The sequence below is a fragment of the Hylobates moloch genome, unplaced genomic scaffold, assembly GCF_009828535.3.
Source record: "Hylobates moloch isolate HMO894 unplaced genomic scaffold, HMol_V3 SCAFFOLD_15, whole genome shotgun sequence".
NCBI classification, from domain to species: Eukaryota; Metazoa; Chordata; class Mammalia; order Primates; family Hylobatidae; genus Hylobates; species Hylobates moloch.
The window spans coordinates 10463518-10478871 of record NW_026652290.1 but is presented as its reverse complement, the minus strand read 5'-3'; the positions used below and the strand labels follow the sequence as shown (position 1 = coordinate 10478871).

Here is a 15354-nt window from a genome sequence, read left to right as displayed (position 1 = left end):
AACATACATTCCATATAAAGAAATGGAAATGAGACTGGCATCAAACTTCTCAAAAGTGATAAACAGAGTTAGAAACCAAAGGAATAATGCCTTGGAATTCTGAGAGAAAATTATTTCACTAAAACAAGGGAGTTTATTTAAGTTACAAAAGAAGGAAAGAAAGAAAACACGGGATTGAGGAAATGGAGGGGGCCAACACAGGAAATGGGAAATGAATTCTCACTGTGGCAGTGGTACACAAGGCCTAGAACCCATTCAGATTGAAGCCTGCAAGGAAAAAGTCAAATTTGTAGGATACCTTATGTGATTGACTATACTTACAGGACATTTTCAGTTCTATTTGCAACTATAAGGATGAAGTAGGGATTGGCACATAGAAACTCAGAAAATGCAAAAACAAAGCGGTTATTAACTCTTCAGGAAAAGCAGAAGTTTGTAATAGAAAATAAATGTAATTACAGTATACTAGCTGGCTTAGCTGTCAATAATAATTATATAAACAATCATATGTAAATGCTAAATATCGACTCAATTGAATATTGATTTAATCACTCAGACCATTATTTATGTGACATAAACACTGAACGTTAATATAGGGCTAAAACTTTTCAGAAGATAGGATGAAAGGGTATGTATGGGTAAGAGGGTTTTGTAATGAGATAAATCCATAGATCTTAGTATATAGTATAAGAATAAATCCCAGAACTGAAAGATACGAGATTGTAATTGATCTTAGAAGAAAATCAATAGATAATTTCTGGAACATAAAATGATATGGTAGGATAAATTTCTGGAACATAAAATGATATGGTAGTATAAAGCATGTTATTAGGAAATAAGGATATTGATCCTCGAATGAATGGCTAAAGGAGTTGAAAATGGTGGCCTTTAGAAATTGGGGATCTGGCCCAAAATCTCCTCAAGCTGATAAGCAACTTCAGCAAAGTCTCAGGATACAAAATCAATATACAAATCACAAGCATTCTTGTACACCAATAACAGACAGAGAGCCAAATCATGAGTGAACTCCCATTCACAATTGCTTCAAAGAGAATAAAATACCTAGGAATCCAACTTACAAGGGACGTGAAGGACCTCTTCAAGGAGAACTACAAACCACTGCTCAATGAAATAAAAGAGGATACAAACAAATGGAAGAACATTCCATGCTCATGGGTTGGAAGAATCAATATCGTGAAAATGGCCATACTGCCCAAGGTAATTTATAGATTCAATGCCATCCCCATCAAGCTACCAATGACTTTCTTCACAGAATTGGAAAAAACTACTTTAAAGTTCATATGGAAGCAAAAAAGAGCCCGCATCACCAAGTCAGTCCTAAGCCAAAAGAACAAAGCTGGAAGCATCATGCTACCTGACTTCAAACTATACTACAAGCCTACAGTAACCAAAACAGCATGGTACTGGTAGCAAAACAGAGACATAGATCAATGGAACAGAACAGAGCCCTCAGAAATAATGCCACATATCTACAACTATCTGATCTTTGACAAACCTGACAAAAACAAGCAATGGGGAAAGGATTCCCTATTTAATGGTGCTGGGAAAACTGGCTAGCCATATGTAGAAAGCTGAAACTGGATCCCTTCCTTACACCTTATACAAAAATTAATTCAAGATGGACTAAAGACTTACATGTTAGACCTAAAGCCATAAAAACCCTAGAAGAAAACCTAGGCAATACCATTCAGGACATAGGCATGGGCAAGGACTTCATGTCTAAAACACCAAAAGCAATGGCAACAAAAGCCAAAATTGACAAATGGGATCTGATTAAACTAAAGAGCTTCTGCACAGCAAAAGAAACTACCATCAGAGTGAACAGGCAACCTACAAAATGGGTGAAAATTTTTGCAACCTACTCATCTGACAAAGGGCTAATATTCAGAATCTACAATGAACTCAAACAAATTTGCAAGAAAAAAGCAAACAACCCCATCAAAAAGTGGGCAAAGGACATGAACAGACACTTCTCAAAAGAAGACATGTATGCAGCCAAAAAACACGTGAAAAAACGCTCATCATCACTGGCCATCAGAGAAATGCAAATCAAAACCACAATGAGATACCATCTCACACCAGTTAGAATGGCCATCATTAAAAAGTCAGGAAACAACAGGTGCTGGAGAGGATGTGGAGAAATAGGAACACTTTTACACTGTTAGTGGGACTGTAAACTAATTCAACCATTGTGGAAGTCAGTGTGGCGATTCCTCAGGGATCTCGAACTAGAAATACCATTTGACCCAGCCATCCCATTACTGGGTATATACCCAAAGGATTATAAATCATGCTGCTATGAAGACACATGCACACGTATGTTTATTGCGGCACTATTCACAATAGCAAAGATTTGGAACCAACCCAAATGTCCAACAACGATAGACTGGATTAAGAAAATGTGGCACATATACACCATGGAATACTATGCAGCCATAAAAAATGATAAGTTCATGTCCTTTGTAGGGACATGGATGAAACTGGAAACCATCATTCTCAGTGAACGATCGCAAGGACAAAAAACCAAACACCGCATGTTCTCACTCATAGGTGAGAATTGAACAATGAGAATACATGGACAGAGGAAGGGGAACATCACACTCCGGGGACTGTTGTGGGGTCGGGGGAGTGGGGAGGGACAGCATTAGGAGATATACCTAATGCTAAATGACGAGTTAATGGGTGCAGCACACCAACATGGCACATGGATACATATGTAACAAACCTGCACATTGTGCACATGTACCCTAAAACTTAAAGTATAATAATAATAACAATTAAAAAAAAAGAAATTGGGGATCTGTAGTGGATAGGAGAGGGAACTGCTGACTTTTATAAGCCTCATGAAACTATTTGACTTTTAAAACATATACATTGTTATTTTTATTAAATCAGAATTTATATTGTCCTTCACCTCAAAAAAGTAAGAAGAAAAAAATACATTTGGCAAATACTGACTAAAGAAAAGCTAGTGTTAATATAGACAAAATAGAATTCCAGGGCAAAGAGAAAAAACATTAAAGGTAGATACAAGAGTTTATCTCATAGTAATAAAAGGGTCAAATATACCAGGAAAGATAAAATTGTGAGCTTATATGTGTATTCTCAAACATATTCAGGAAAAATTTCAAGAACGTGTAGGTAAATTCAACAATACATTTCAGAAATGTGGAAGACCAGGAAATAGAGAAAGTAGCGCTGAGTGCGGTGGCTCATACCTGTAATCCCAGCACTTTGGGAGGCCAAGGCGGATGGATCATGAGGTCAGGAGATCAAGACCATCTTGGCTAACACAGTGAAACCCCGTCTCTACTAAAAATACAAAAAAAAAAAAAAAATTAGCTGGGCGTGGTGGCAGGTGCCTGTAGTCCCAGCTACTCAGGAGGCTGATGCAGGAGAATGGCGTGAACCCGGGAGGCGGAGCTTGCAGTGAGCCGAGATTGCGGCACTGCACTCCAGCCTGGGCGACAGAGCAAGACTCCGTCTCCAAAAAAAAAAAAAAATCAGGTGTTACCCTCAGCATGGGGTAGATGGAAGGAAGAATGAGGGGAGCGTGTAAGTTTCTAGCCAGATTTTATTTCCTAACCTGGATAAGGTTATATACACTTGCTTTTTGTAATTCACTGAGCTCTTTATGTGCACATTTTCCCCCATATTTTCCACTGTACAATTAGAAAGATCTTTTAAAAAGCAATATGGTACTTAGAAATGAATCTAAAAGGGCGTGTAAGATAAACAATATGGTACTTAGAAATGAATCTAAAAGGGCATGTAAAACTATTTTAAAGAGAAAATTATAAAACTACATTGAAATATATTAAGACCTAAATTGTTGGAAAATTACACAATTGTAATAATAAAGTTGTCGCCAAATTAATTTCTAAATTAAATGCATTGCTACTCAGAATTCCAGTAGGATTTTTCATGGAACTTGACAGGCTGATTCTAAAATATTTATGGAAAATCAAAAAAAGCGTATTTAAAGAATAAGATAAGGGATCTTGCCATACCAGCCATCAAGACTTATTACATGTGTAGCTTATTTAAGACATCATTTGCAAAGGAATAAACAGAAAAATGAAACAGAATGGTGACCCAGAAACATATCCATGAATGTGGAAACCTAACATACACAGAGATGGCATAACAATCTGTGGAGAAAGGATGAAGAGGAACTATTCAATAGAGTTTGAACCAGTGAATATATATCTGGAAAAAATAAAATCAGATAAATCACTGCCGCACACTAAACAGAAATGTATAGTATACCAGGCATATTAAAAGTAAATGAGATAACTAAGTTTTTAGAATTTAGGTGGTCTGTCCTTATGACCATGTGATAATAAAAGATTTCTTAAACAGGACACACAAAGCACCTACCCTAAAGGGAAAATATAAGAAATATGCCATTATTAAGCTGAAAAATTTTTTGCATAAACGATATCAAACAATTAAAAGACATGAAACAGCCTGGGAGAAGATATTTATAATGCACGCCACCTGCGAAGACATTTCACAGGAATGTTCATTGCAGTGCTTTTCAAAATAGGAAATAGCCTTAAGTTGATCAACAGAGGTGTATTCATATATATTAATACAATAGAATAATACATAACATTGAGAATCAAAGACATATTAATTGACTAAATCTCAAAATCATAATATTGAGTGAAAAAGGCATGGTGCGTAAAGGTACAGACAGTATTGTACCCTTCATATAAGTTTTAAAGAAACTTGCAAAACAATGCTGTACATTGTTGGTTAATATATGCAATGTAGTAAAGAATTACAAAACATCCTTGATATTGATAAACTCTAAATTTGGTATAAAGGCTGCTACTGAGAAGTGAGAATGGCATCATTGGGAACACTTTACACAAGGAACATTATATTTGTAATATTTTATTTCTTAAGCTCTATGGTAAATACTTTGGTGTTCATTTTGTTGCCTATACTTTTGGTATGCCTGAAATATTTTATTAACATTAAAACATTTTTTAGTGATGTAAAAATTTCAGAAGACATTTAGATAAAAGAGATTAGGAGGATTGAAGTAATAAGAAGTAAGAAAAATGTATGAATTTAAAAGAGGTAGCAAGAGTTAACTGGTTCTTTGCATTTTTGGCAATCTCTATTGCCTTTCTGATTTCTTTGTTGAAAAATATACTTACAGATAAAAAATTCAAAAATGATGAAGAAAAATAGAAAAGAGAAATAGTATTAGACAAGTTTAAAAGGCTATAACTGCATGGAATTTTTTTAAAATTGTATGAAAATGCTGTATATAAAATCTAGATGATAAAAGTGCTTTTCTTGGATTATATGAAATATAAAAATTGACTCCATAAGTGATAAAAACTTTGAATAGGCCAAAGAACTTGAAAGCATTGTTCACATCTTTTTTCCTTTGGAAAAACATACCTGATCTTTCCTTTTTTTGCTTTTTTTACTGTTGCATCAAACCATCAAGGAACAGATTTTATTTAGAATGTTTTTATTTTATTTTATTTTATTTATTTTTTTATTTTATTTTTTTGAGACAGAGTCTCACTGTCACCCCGGCTGGAGTGCAGTGGCACAATCTCAGCTCACTGCAACCTCCACCTCCTGGGTTCAAGCGATTCTCCTGAATCAGCCTCCTGAGTAGCTGGGACTACAGGCATGCACCGCGATGCCTGCTAGGTTTTGTATTTTTAGTAGAGTTGGGGTTTCACCATGTTGGCCAGGCTGGTCTCGAACTCCTGACCCCAAGTGATCCACCCGCCTCAGCCTCCCAAAGTGCTGGGATTACAGGTGTGAGCCACCCCGCCCGGCTTTAGAATGTTATTTTATTTAAACTGTTGTTGTACACAGTAAAATACGAAAAATTTTTCAATTCATGTCACAGTTTTTATACAGGTGGAGCCTAAGAGGTACTTTTTTCCTAATATATAAATGGATTTGGGGTTTTGTTTGTAATTTTGGGGGAGGATTACTTGTCTGTTGTGTTCATTATCTTTCCTTTTCTGAAATCAAATGATGTCGTTATTCCAGATGCCTCAGTTCAAGTGCTAATCACTGGGGATGAGAACCTCTCAGACAAAAAACAGAAAGAGATCCACAGTACAAGGGCAGTGACTGAGGCTGCCCAGGCTAAAGAAAAAGAATCTTTGCAGAAAGATACTGCAGGTAGCTAAACTGGATTGTCTGCATATTATTTTCTTCTGTTCTTCTAAAATTAGACTATTCCCTTAAGAACAGAAACAGAAATATACTCTCTATTTTCTTCTTGCCATCTTCAGCTCTCTTCTATCTCATGTATATATGAAATAGTTAAGGTATATTTAGCTATATTTTTATATACTTTGGCAGGTAAAATTAACATATTTAAAGTTGAGATATTTCTGGAGGGTTTTGGATACAGTAAACAAATTAATCTCATTTCCAGAAATTCATTTAATGGACTTTTTACCTCTGCTGATAAAATCTCTCAATTCTGTGAGACACGGACCCTCTAATACCATTTTTGTACATAATCCTTTATTTAGGAATTCAGCTTGTTTGCTTCCTACCTATCAGTTACTTTACTTCAGAGGGATTATGCTGATTTAAATAACCCTAATAGTGTATTTGCTAGGATTAGTTTTGACTCTGAGAGAGGAAAACAAAAGCAAAATAACATAGGCTTAAAGAAGACAGAAAACTCTTTCTCTTTTTTGTAAAACTCCAGAGATAAGCATCCAGAGTTGACCTGGTACTCCAGAGTATTGGAACAAAGCTGTTGCTCTCTTGTTACTCTAACATTTTTGGCCTTCATTCTTAAGCTGTAGCCATCAGCCCATATTGCAACAAGCAGGAAGAAAGGAAAGGAAAAAGCACGTTCCTTCCTTTAAGGATACTTCTGAGAAGCTATATATACCATTTCTTTTGCATTCTATTAGCCAGACTTAGACACATGGTCACATGTACCAGGGAAGCTGGGAAATTGAGTTGTTATTCTAATAACAATGTGCCCAGCTAAAGTTAGGGTTCTGTTTAGAGGAGAAGGAAAGTGGATATTAGAGGACAGGTAGTGTTGATAGTTTCTGCCACAATTGTAAACTAAAACATTTTAGAACATAATTAGCTGCTTCTCTTCTTTAGGTATTGCTTGTTTAAAAAGGTTAGATTGTATTCTGGGCAACACTTCTGAATTTTACCCATTTTACTATTACTAAGTGAATGTTCCAAAAACAGTTTTGATCATGTTAATCTCCTAATCAAAAACTTTAGTGTTTCATTGCCTGTAAGGATAAAATCTAAACTCTTTTAGCACTGTCTTCCAGAACTGTAGAGTCCACTCCCAAACAACTTTCTAACACTAGTTCTCACCTCTTTTCCTTATAAATTCTATAATCAAATGCTATATACTTGTTCTGTTTCTTAGATGCTAAGTTACTTTCCTGACACCATTCTTCTGTTATATAGTCACCTTTTTTTTCCATCTTAATGTGTATCCCATCTTAGCTCTCTTCTAATGCCAAAATCAGTTGTCTAGAGTTCTGTGGTACTCCCATCTGCAATTAGTTTTTCTTTCTTTGAATACCGATACCTCTTTTTCTGACTGTTTCTTATGGCATATCTGTTTATGTATGTGACTTTTTGCCCCAATTTTCAGTTATTTTCTAAACGCATTTCTGAGTCATCTTTTTTCTTCAATATCACTAACAAAGCCTTTCACATAATACGTACTTGAGAGACATTTAAAAATATTTTACGTCAAGTTCCTGTCTGTATAGTGTGTTAATTTCCCTTTCATAGATTCTAGTGCTGCTGCTGCTGCAGAGCACTCAGCTCAAGTAGGAGACCCAGAAATTAAGAACTCGCCAGACACTAAAGCCATTACACAGAAAGAGGAGATCCATAGGAAGAGGACAGTTCCCGAGGAAGCCTGGCCAAGCAATAAAGAATCCCTACAGATCAATATTGAAGGTAATGGGATTGGGTTGTGTGTGAGTGTGTGTGTCTGTGTGTATGTGAGGGTCAGTGTTAGTGTGTTTCCATTTCATTCTGATGAGAATATAGCCTCATGATTAAACAAAAATTCCTTTTCTTTTTTTAAAACTTTCTTGTGTAAAGTACTTTGATGCTACTATTAGGTTACTATATATATAGATTTGTAAAGTAATTGTTACTTTTTGGAAAAGATATTAGCAACTTAGAAACAGGATTATAAATAAATACCTAAGGCTGATAGTTTTAGAAGTGAAGTATCTTGTCTCAGTCCCCAAACAGAGACAACCTTAAAGGCATTCCAGAAGACTATAGCAAAGATAGTGAGACCATCAATACAAACTTTTAAAAAATTACAATAAAATCACATTTATTTCTATTTGTCCATGGGCCTCTTTTTCTGACATAAAAGCATATAGAACACAAGACATTACTACCTAGCCCTCAAGGTTTACCTCTTAGAGGAAGATGGAACAGCCTACATAAGGAGAGAAAAGAGTCAAGGAGCTAATCTACCTATACTGGATTTTGGAAATAGTCCGGGTTCAACTGCTTACATCAAGAATATACAGAATAAGTGATTTTTTGACAATAGCCAAGACTACACAATGGGGAAAGGATAGTCTCTTCAACAAATGGTGTTGGGAAAACTAGATATCCATATTTAAAAGAATAAAGGTGGACCTTTTCTTTACACCACATACAAAAGTTAACTCAAAAAGGGTTAATGACATACATGTAAGACCTTAAAACCATAAAACTCCCAGAAGAAAACATAAGGGGAAAGCTTCGGGACATTGAACTTGGCAGTGATTTCTCAGATGTAACACCAAAAACACAGACAACAAAAGCAAAAATAGACCAGTGAAACTACATCAAACTTGAAAACTTCTGCATGTGAAAGTAAACAAGAGTGTGAATAGGCATTCTACAGAATGAGAGAAAATATTTGCAAATCATGGATCTGATAAGGGATTAGTATTCAGAATATATAAAGAACTTATGCAACTCAATAGCAAAAAAAAACCCAAGCAACTTATTTTTAAAAACACATAACTTATTTTAAAATGAGCAAAGGACTTGAATAGACAATAGAAGATATACAAATGCCATTTCAAGCATATAAAAAGATGCCCAATCTCTCTAATCATAAGAGAAATGCAAATCAAAACCACAGTGAGATATCACTCACACCTGTTAGGATGACCACTATCAAAAGAACAAAATAGCAAATGTTCATGAGGATGCAAGGAAATTGAAACCCTTGTTCACCATTGGTGGGAATGTAAAATGGTGTAGCTATTATGTAAAATAGTATGGAGGTTCCTCAGAATAATAAAAAAGAATTACTATATGATCCAGCAATCCCACTGCACTGTGGGGCATATAACCTAAAGAATTCAAAACAGGACTTCAAAAAGATACCTGTATACTCATGTTTATTGCAGCATTATTTATAATCAAGAGGTGGAAGCAACCCACATGTCCATCAACAGATGAATGTATTAAGAAAATGGGAATTATTTGTCAATAAAGAAGATACGTTACATACATATTTGTATTGTGTACAATACAAATAGTGTATTGTGCAGCCTTAAGAAAGAAGGAAATCCTATCACATACTACAAGGTAGGTGAACCTCAAGAACATTATACTAAGCAAAATAAATCAGTCACAAAAAGATAAATACCACATGATTTCTTGCAAATGTCGAGGGATTTAGGAGGATGAGAGAGACCTTGGGTTTAAACAGGAAAATCTTTTATTGAGTGCACTCAGGCCCAGCAGACTCACGTCCAAAGGCTGGGCCCAGAACAAAGACAGCACTTGACTTTTATACACACTTCACAAAAGGGGGTGGGCTAGCTTGAAGCAAGCTTACAGTGGCATGAAAGCGGGGATACAGAAGCAGGACGAAGACAGTTAATCAAATTGTAACAGATTCTTAACTCAGGATTGCACATAACCGTTGCTCTGCAACCCAGATGCCCATTATGTAGGTTTGCCTAGGCACGGGCTTATCCCATAACCTTCACTATGGTGCCCAGGCAGCTGTAGTTCAGGCCTACTCAGGCTTCTCATGACCTTCATTGTACTTCTTAGATAAAACAGAACACTTAAAGTCACTAATTACAGAGAACAGGAATCTATAAACTCATTCCATAAAACAAAGGAAAATTTGTTTTTTCTACTCCCTATTTTGAGGGAGTGCTGGGAGAGTCTCCAGAGCACATTAGATAATATTATCAAGACTTTTCCTGGGTCTGGGCTGTGCCTGTTGCTGCCTCTGGGACAAGTCAGCCTAATTCAGGAAAACTGACTTCTCTTTCTTTTTAATTTTATTTTTATTTAATTTCCCACCTCAATATGAAATACCTAAAGTAGCTGAAATCATAGAAATAGAAAGTAGAATAGTGATTGCCAAGGCTTGTGAGAGGGTGGACAGAGAATTAGTATTTAGTAGGTATAGAGTTTCAGTGTTACAAGATGAAAGAGTTAGAGATTGTTGCACAACAATGTGAATATACGTAACACTACCGAACTGTACACTTAAAAATGGCTAAGATGGTTAATTTAATGTCATACTTTTTGTCACACACAAAAATAATACATAAGATGAAGAAATATAACATTGCAGCTTTACAGGGGTTAGTGTGGGAGACATAGCTTGCAAAAGAAAGATGGAAATATAATCTGTAAAAGCATACTCTAGAAGATAAGAAAATTTTTTCTAAATGTTTTACACTCTGAATAATTTTAGAAGACATGAAGTATATGAAATAAAAATTGATAGAATAATGAAATGGAAAGGGAAATTTAGGGGATAGGAGAACAAAATGAAATGAAAAAAAAAGTAGCAGTTAGAAGAAAGAGATGAAAGCAATTAAAAAAAAATGATGGAATTTGAGGACTGACAGTGAAAATCCAACACAATGATATCTGTTGTTGCCTCTAAAGAAGATAATAGAAAAATAAAGATATAAGGAAGAATGGAACTTACAATTGTATGTATGTATGTACGTATGTATTTTTAGACATGGAGTCTCATTCTGTTGCCCAGGCTGGAGTGCAGTGGTGTGATCATAGCTAACTGTAGCCTCAAAACTCCTGGGCTCAAGTGATCTTCCCACCTCAGCCTGTTGAGTAGCTGGGACTGTAGGCACATGCTACCACACCTGGCTTGAATCTGCGATTTAAAAGGGCATACCAAGTCCTAGGAAAATTTTATATATAGTGTCCAATACTGAGATGTATGTTTGCGATAGTACTGAACTTTAAAGAAAAAGAATGAATCATGCAGGCCTCCATACAGAAAAAACAAGTAGAAAATGCTAAAAGACAGGGGGACAGGTAGAGGACAGGGAGGTTAAAGGAGGTATAAATGAGCAAACTTCACCTTTAAAGTTGTAAAATCAAAAAATGCATGTGTAAGTAAGTATAGTGTTGAAAATTATAGGCCAGACGCAGTGGCTCACGCCTGTAATTCCAGCACTTTGGGAGGCTGAGGTGGTTGGATCACCTGAGGTCAGGAGTTTGAGACCAGCCTGACCAACATGGAGGAACCCCATCTCTATTAAAAATACAAAATTAGCCGGGCATGGTGGTGCATGCCTGTAATCCCAGCTACTCAGAAGGCTGAGGCAGGAGAAGCGCTTGAACCCGGGAGGCAGAGATTGCAGTGAGCTGAGATCATGCCATTGCACTCCAACCTGGGCAACGAGTGAAACTCCATCTCAAAAAAAAAAAAAAAAAAAAAAAGAAAATTATAAAATTTACCCCTAAAAGAGTTAAAATTAAACTATAAAACATCCAAAATATTTAGAAAAACAGGTAAGCATGGAGGTAAAGGGAGGGAAAAAGAAAACAGTAAATTTGTAACACAAACAAAAAATTGCCATAAAATGAAAGACAGCAAAGCATGCAAGTCTATATATGAGTAAACTAAATTCCCCTATATTAAAGAAAAAACTTCTTGGATTATATTAAAAAACAAACCCAGTTCCATGCTATATAACAAACATATCAAAAGTAAAATTACTGAGAAAGGTGGAAAGCAAAAAGAAAACTTAGAGATGTATCAAAAAGAAATTTGGGGACATTAATATAGATGAGGTTAAATTCACCAAAAGTTTTACAGGAATTGAAGAGGTATATTTTTATACTGATTTGCAATCCACAATGAGGATATTTTGCATAAGTCTTTAAACATCAAATAACTTAGCATAAAAAATTCATAAAACGAAAACCAGGAGCTCAATCAATAAGAAAATTTATGTTGCCTTAAAAAAGAATGAAGGAGGGCGGGGTGCAGTGGCTCATGCCTGTAATCCCAACACTTTGGGAGGCTGAGGTGGGCGGATTAAGAGGTCAGGAGATCAAGACCATTCTGGCTAACATGGTGAAACCCTGTCTTTACTAAAAGTGCAAAAAAATTAGCCGGGCATGATGGTGGGCGCCTATAGTCCCAGCTACTCAGGAGGCTGAGGCAGGAGAATGGTGTGAACCTGGGGGGCGGAGCTTGCAGTGAGCCGAGATCATGCCACTGCACTCCAGCCTGGGTGACAGAGTGAGACTCCATCTCAAAAAAAAAAAAAAAAAAAAAAAAAAAAATGAAGGTATGGAATTATATGAAAACAACTCTTAGGATAGATTGTGAGGCAAAAGGTGCTTAATGGGGGGATCAGACAGTGGAATTTGCTTGTAGGGAGAAAAAAAACAGACAACCCTAGGAAACCTTCAAGGAGAAATGGACAAATACAAAATAATACTGGGGAGCTTGAACACACATAATTAGCTTATGACAGATCGTGGAGATGAAAATTGTTTTTTTTAAGTGAAGTTTAAAAAACGCCTGGGAACAATACAAGTAATGAGGTTGATGTGGGGTGTGTGTGGCTGTGTGTGGGGGTGTGTGTGGCTGTGTGTGTGTGTGTGTGTGTGCGTGCGTGCATAAACCTATGTGGGTTAAACTTAAAAAAAAAAAAAAACCCTTTCCAAAAGACCATAGAACATTTTTTCATACAGCTTTATTCAGATATAATTTACCCATTTAAAATATGTAATTCAGGCCGGGCACAGTGGCTCATGTCTATAATCTCAGCACTTTGGGAGGCTGGGGTGGGTGGATCACTTGAGATCAGGAGTTCAAGACCAGCATGGTCAACATGGCGAAACTCCATCTCTACTGAAAATACAAAATATAGCCAGGCATGGCGGTGCATGCCGATAATCCCAGCTATTCAGGAGGCTGAGGCAGGAAAATCACTTGAACCCGGGAGGCAGAAGCGGCAGTGAGCCAAGATCGCACCACTGCACTTCAGTCCGGATGACAGAGCAAGACTGAAGTGCAGACAGAGCACGCACACACACACACACACACACACACACATACAAAATCAAATATGTAATTCAATGATTTTTACTGTATTCACAGATAAGTGCAATCAACCATCACCATAATCAATTTTAGAATATTTTCTTCACTTCAAAAAAGAAACCCTGAGACTTAAGCAAATACTGATCCACTTTTTGTCTCAGTAGATTTCCCTATTCTGGACTTTCATACAAATGGGACCATTAAGTTGGGGATATAACATGAAACTTAGGGCCCGCCCATAATGAAAAATGTTAAAGGAAATTCCCATGTAAAGTAGGCCTCCAGTGGGCTACACTCTTACTGTAAGAATAAAAGATAAACACGTCCTTGTAGAAGGGGACGGTAAGAAAACTGCCTGTTTTAACCTTGATAATGAGTTTGGGGAGAGAAGACAAAATTTATCCTCAGAATTTATAACCACAAACTAGTGTTCACACAGGTTTACAGTCATTAATTTTGTACTGGTATAATTTATTAATGCAGTAAACTACATGTGTGTTCTGAAAAACCTCAAGCCCAGAATTTATTTAACAATGGCAGTAGGTTGGTATTGCAAACTCACATGCCTTTCGGATGCAAATGCACATCTCTCTGAAGAAATTTCAACCCAGACCTCAAAATATTCCCTAAAATACCAAGCTCATAGTCAAGGCACTATTAGTAGAAATACTATCAACAACAAGAAACAGAAATGAGACCCACACTGACAAATTTCCAGGATTCCTTGGCAAAATGCCTGATTCTCAGACTGGGACAGGAAATATATTAGATGAGCCTGAACCCTTTTGTGGTGCCAGAAAGTAAAGAAAAACAAAAAAACGCACAGGGATGGGGAATATGTCAATGGAACACAGGAACCAAGTAAAAAACTTCCCAGTGGCTAAAGCTGGGACAATTTCTGTAGTATAGCAATAGTATTGGATCATAATCAAAGTATAAAATAAATACCTATGAGTCCATACTGATATAAGTAAATGATTTAATAAATAAATGGGGGGAAATGACAAGTCTCCTGTGCAGAATTCTAAATAATGTATGTAGACATTCCACCCTCAAGGAGGTGGAACATAACTCCCCACTCTTAACTAATGGGTTGCACATAGTAACTTCCTTCCAAAGAGTGTATTTTTATAGGAAGGGGGAAAAAGAATAACTGTATAGTGAAGAATTCTGGCAAACATTGACTCAGCCAGGTCATCAAGATCATGATCAACAGTGGTAAGTCATGTTGATAGTATGTACCCTTAATATGTAATGAGAAATATATTTTAACTTTGAAATCTTCTTCCCAAAAACCCATAACCCCAGTCTAATGAGAAAAACATGAGACAAACTCAAATGAAGGACATTTATACTTGACCAGTACTTCTCAAAACTGTCAGAGTCGTGAAAAACAAGGGATGCCTAAGAAATTCTCACAGACCTAAGAGAAGCCTAAGGAGACATGATAATTAAATGTAATGTGGTATCTTGGATAGAATTTTGGAACAGAAAAAGAACAGTATGTACAAAACAAGGCAACACAAAATATGGACTTTGGTTAATAATAATGTAACTTTATTGATTGATTCATTGTAATATATTGTATTAATGTAAGGTGTTAATAGGGGAAACTGGGTATGGGATATAGGGAATCATCTGTACTGTTGTCACAGTTTTTCTGTAAATCCAAGTTATTCTAAAATTAAAAGTTTATTTTAAAAAATTAATGCATTCTGACATTAAAACAGGTGGATAGATAGATGATAAATAAGAAATTTCATCTTTTTAAAGGAAACACTTTACAGCTTCTCTTTGGCATAACCAATTTGCTGGCATTACTGCTCTTGCACTTTGGGGCTATTACTAACTACAGTTAGGGTTACTTGAACACAGGCAGTGCAGTATCATGACAGTCACCCTGATAACCCAGACAGCTATGAAGTGCCTAAGGGGCAGGTACTGTAAACGTATGGACATGCTGGATAAAGGGAGGATTCACATCC

General features: G+C 36.3%; 1 protein-coding gene across 1 annotated transcript in view; it reads left to right on the top strand.

Annotated features, from left to right (window-relative positions):
- ALMS1 (ALMS1 centrosome and basal body associated protein) overlaps positions 1 to 15354 on the top strand; it is a 161781-nt gene that overhangs the window by 98585 nt on the left and 47842 nt on the right. Inside the window, exons 8-9 of the mRNA XM_058428814.1 lie at positions 6055 to 6189; positions 7801 to 7971. Coding sequence (XP_058284797.1) covers positions 6055 to 6189; positions 7801 to 7971 — 306 coding nt within the window. The remainder of the gene's footprint in view (positions 1 to 6054; positions 6190 to 7800; positions 7972 to 15354) is intronic.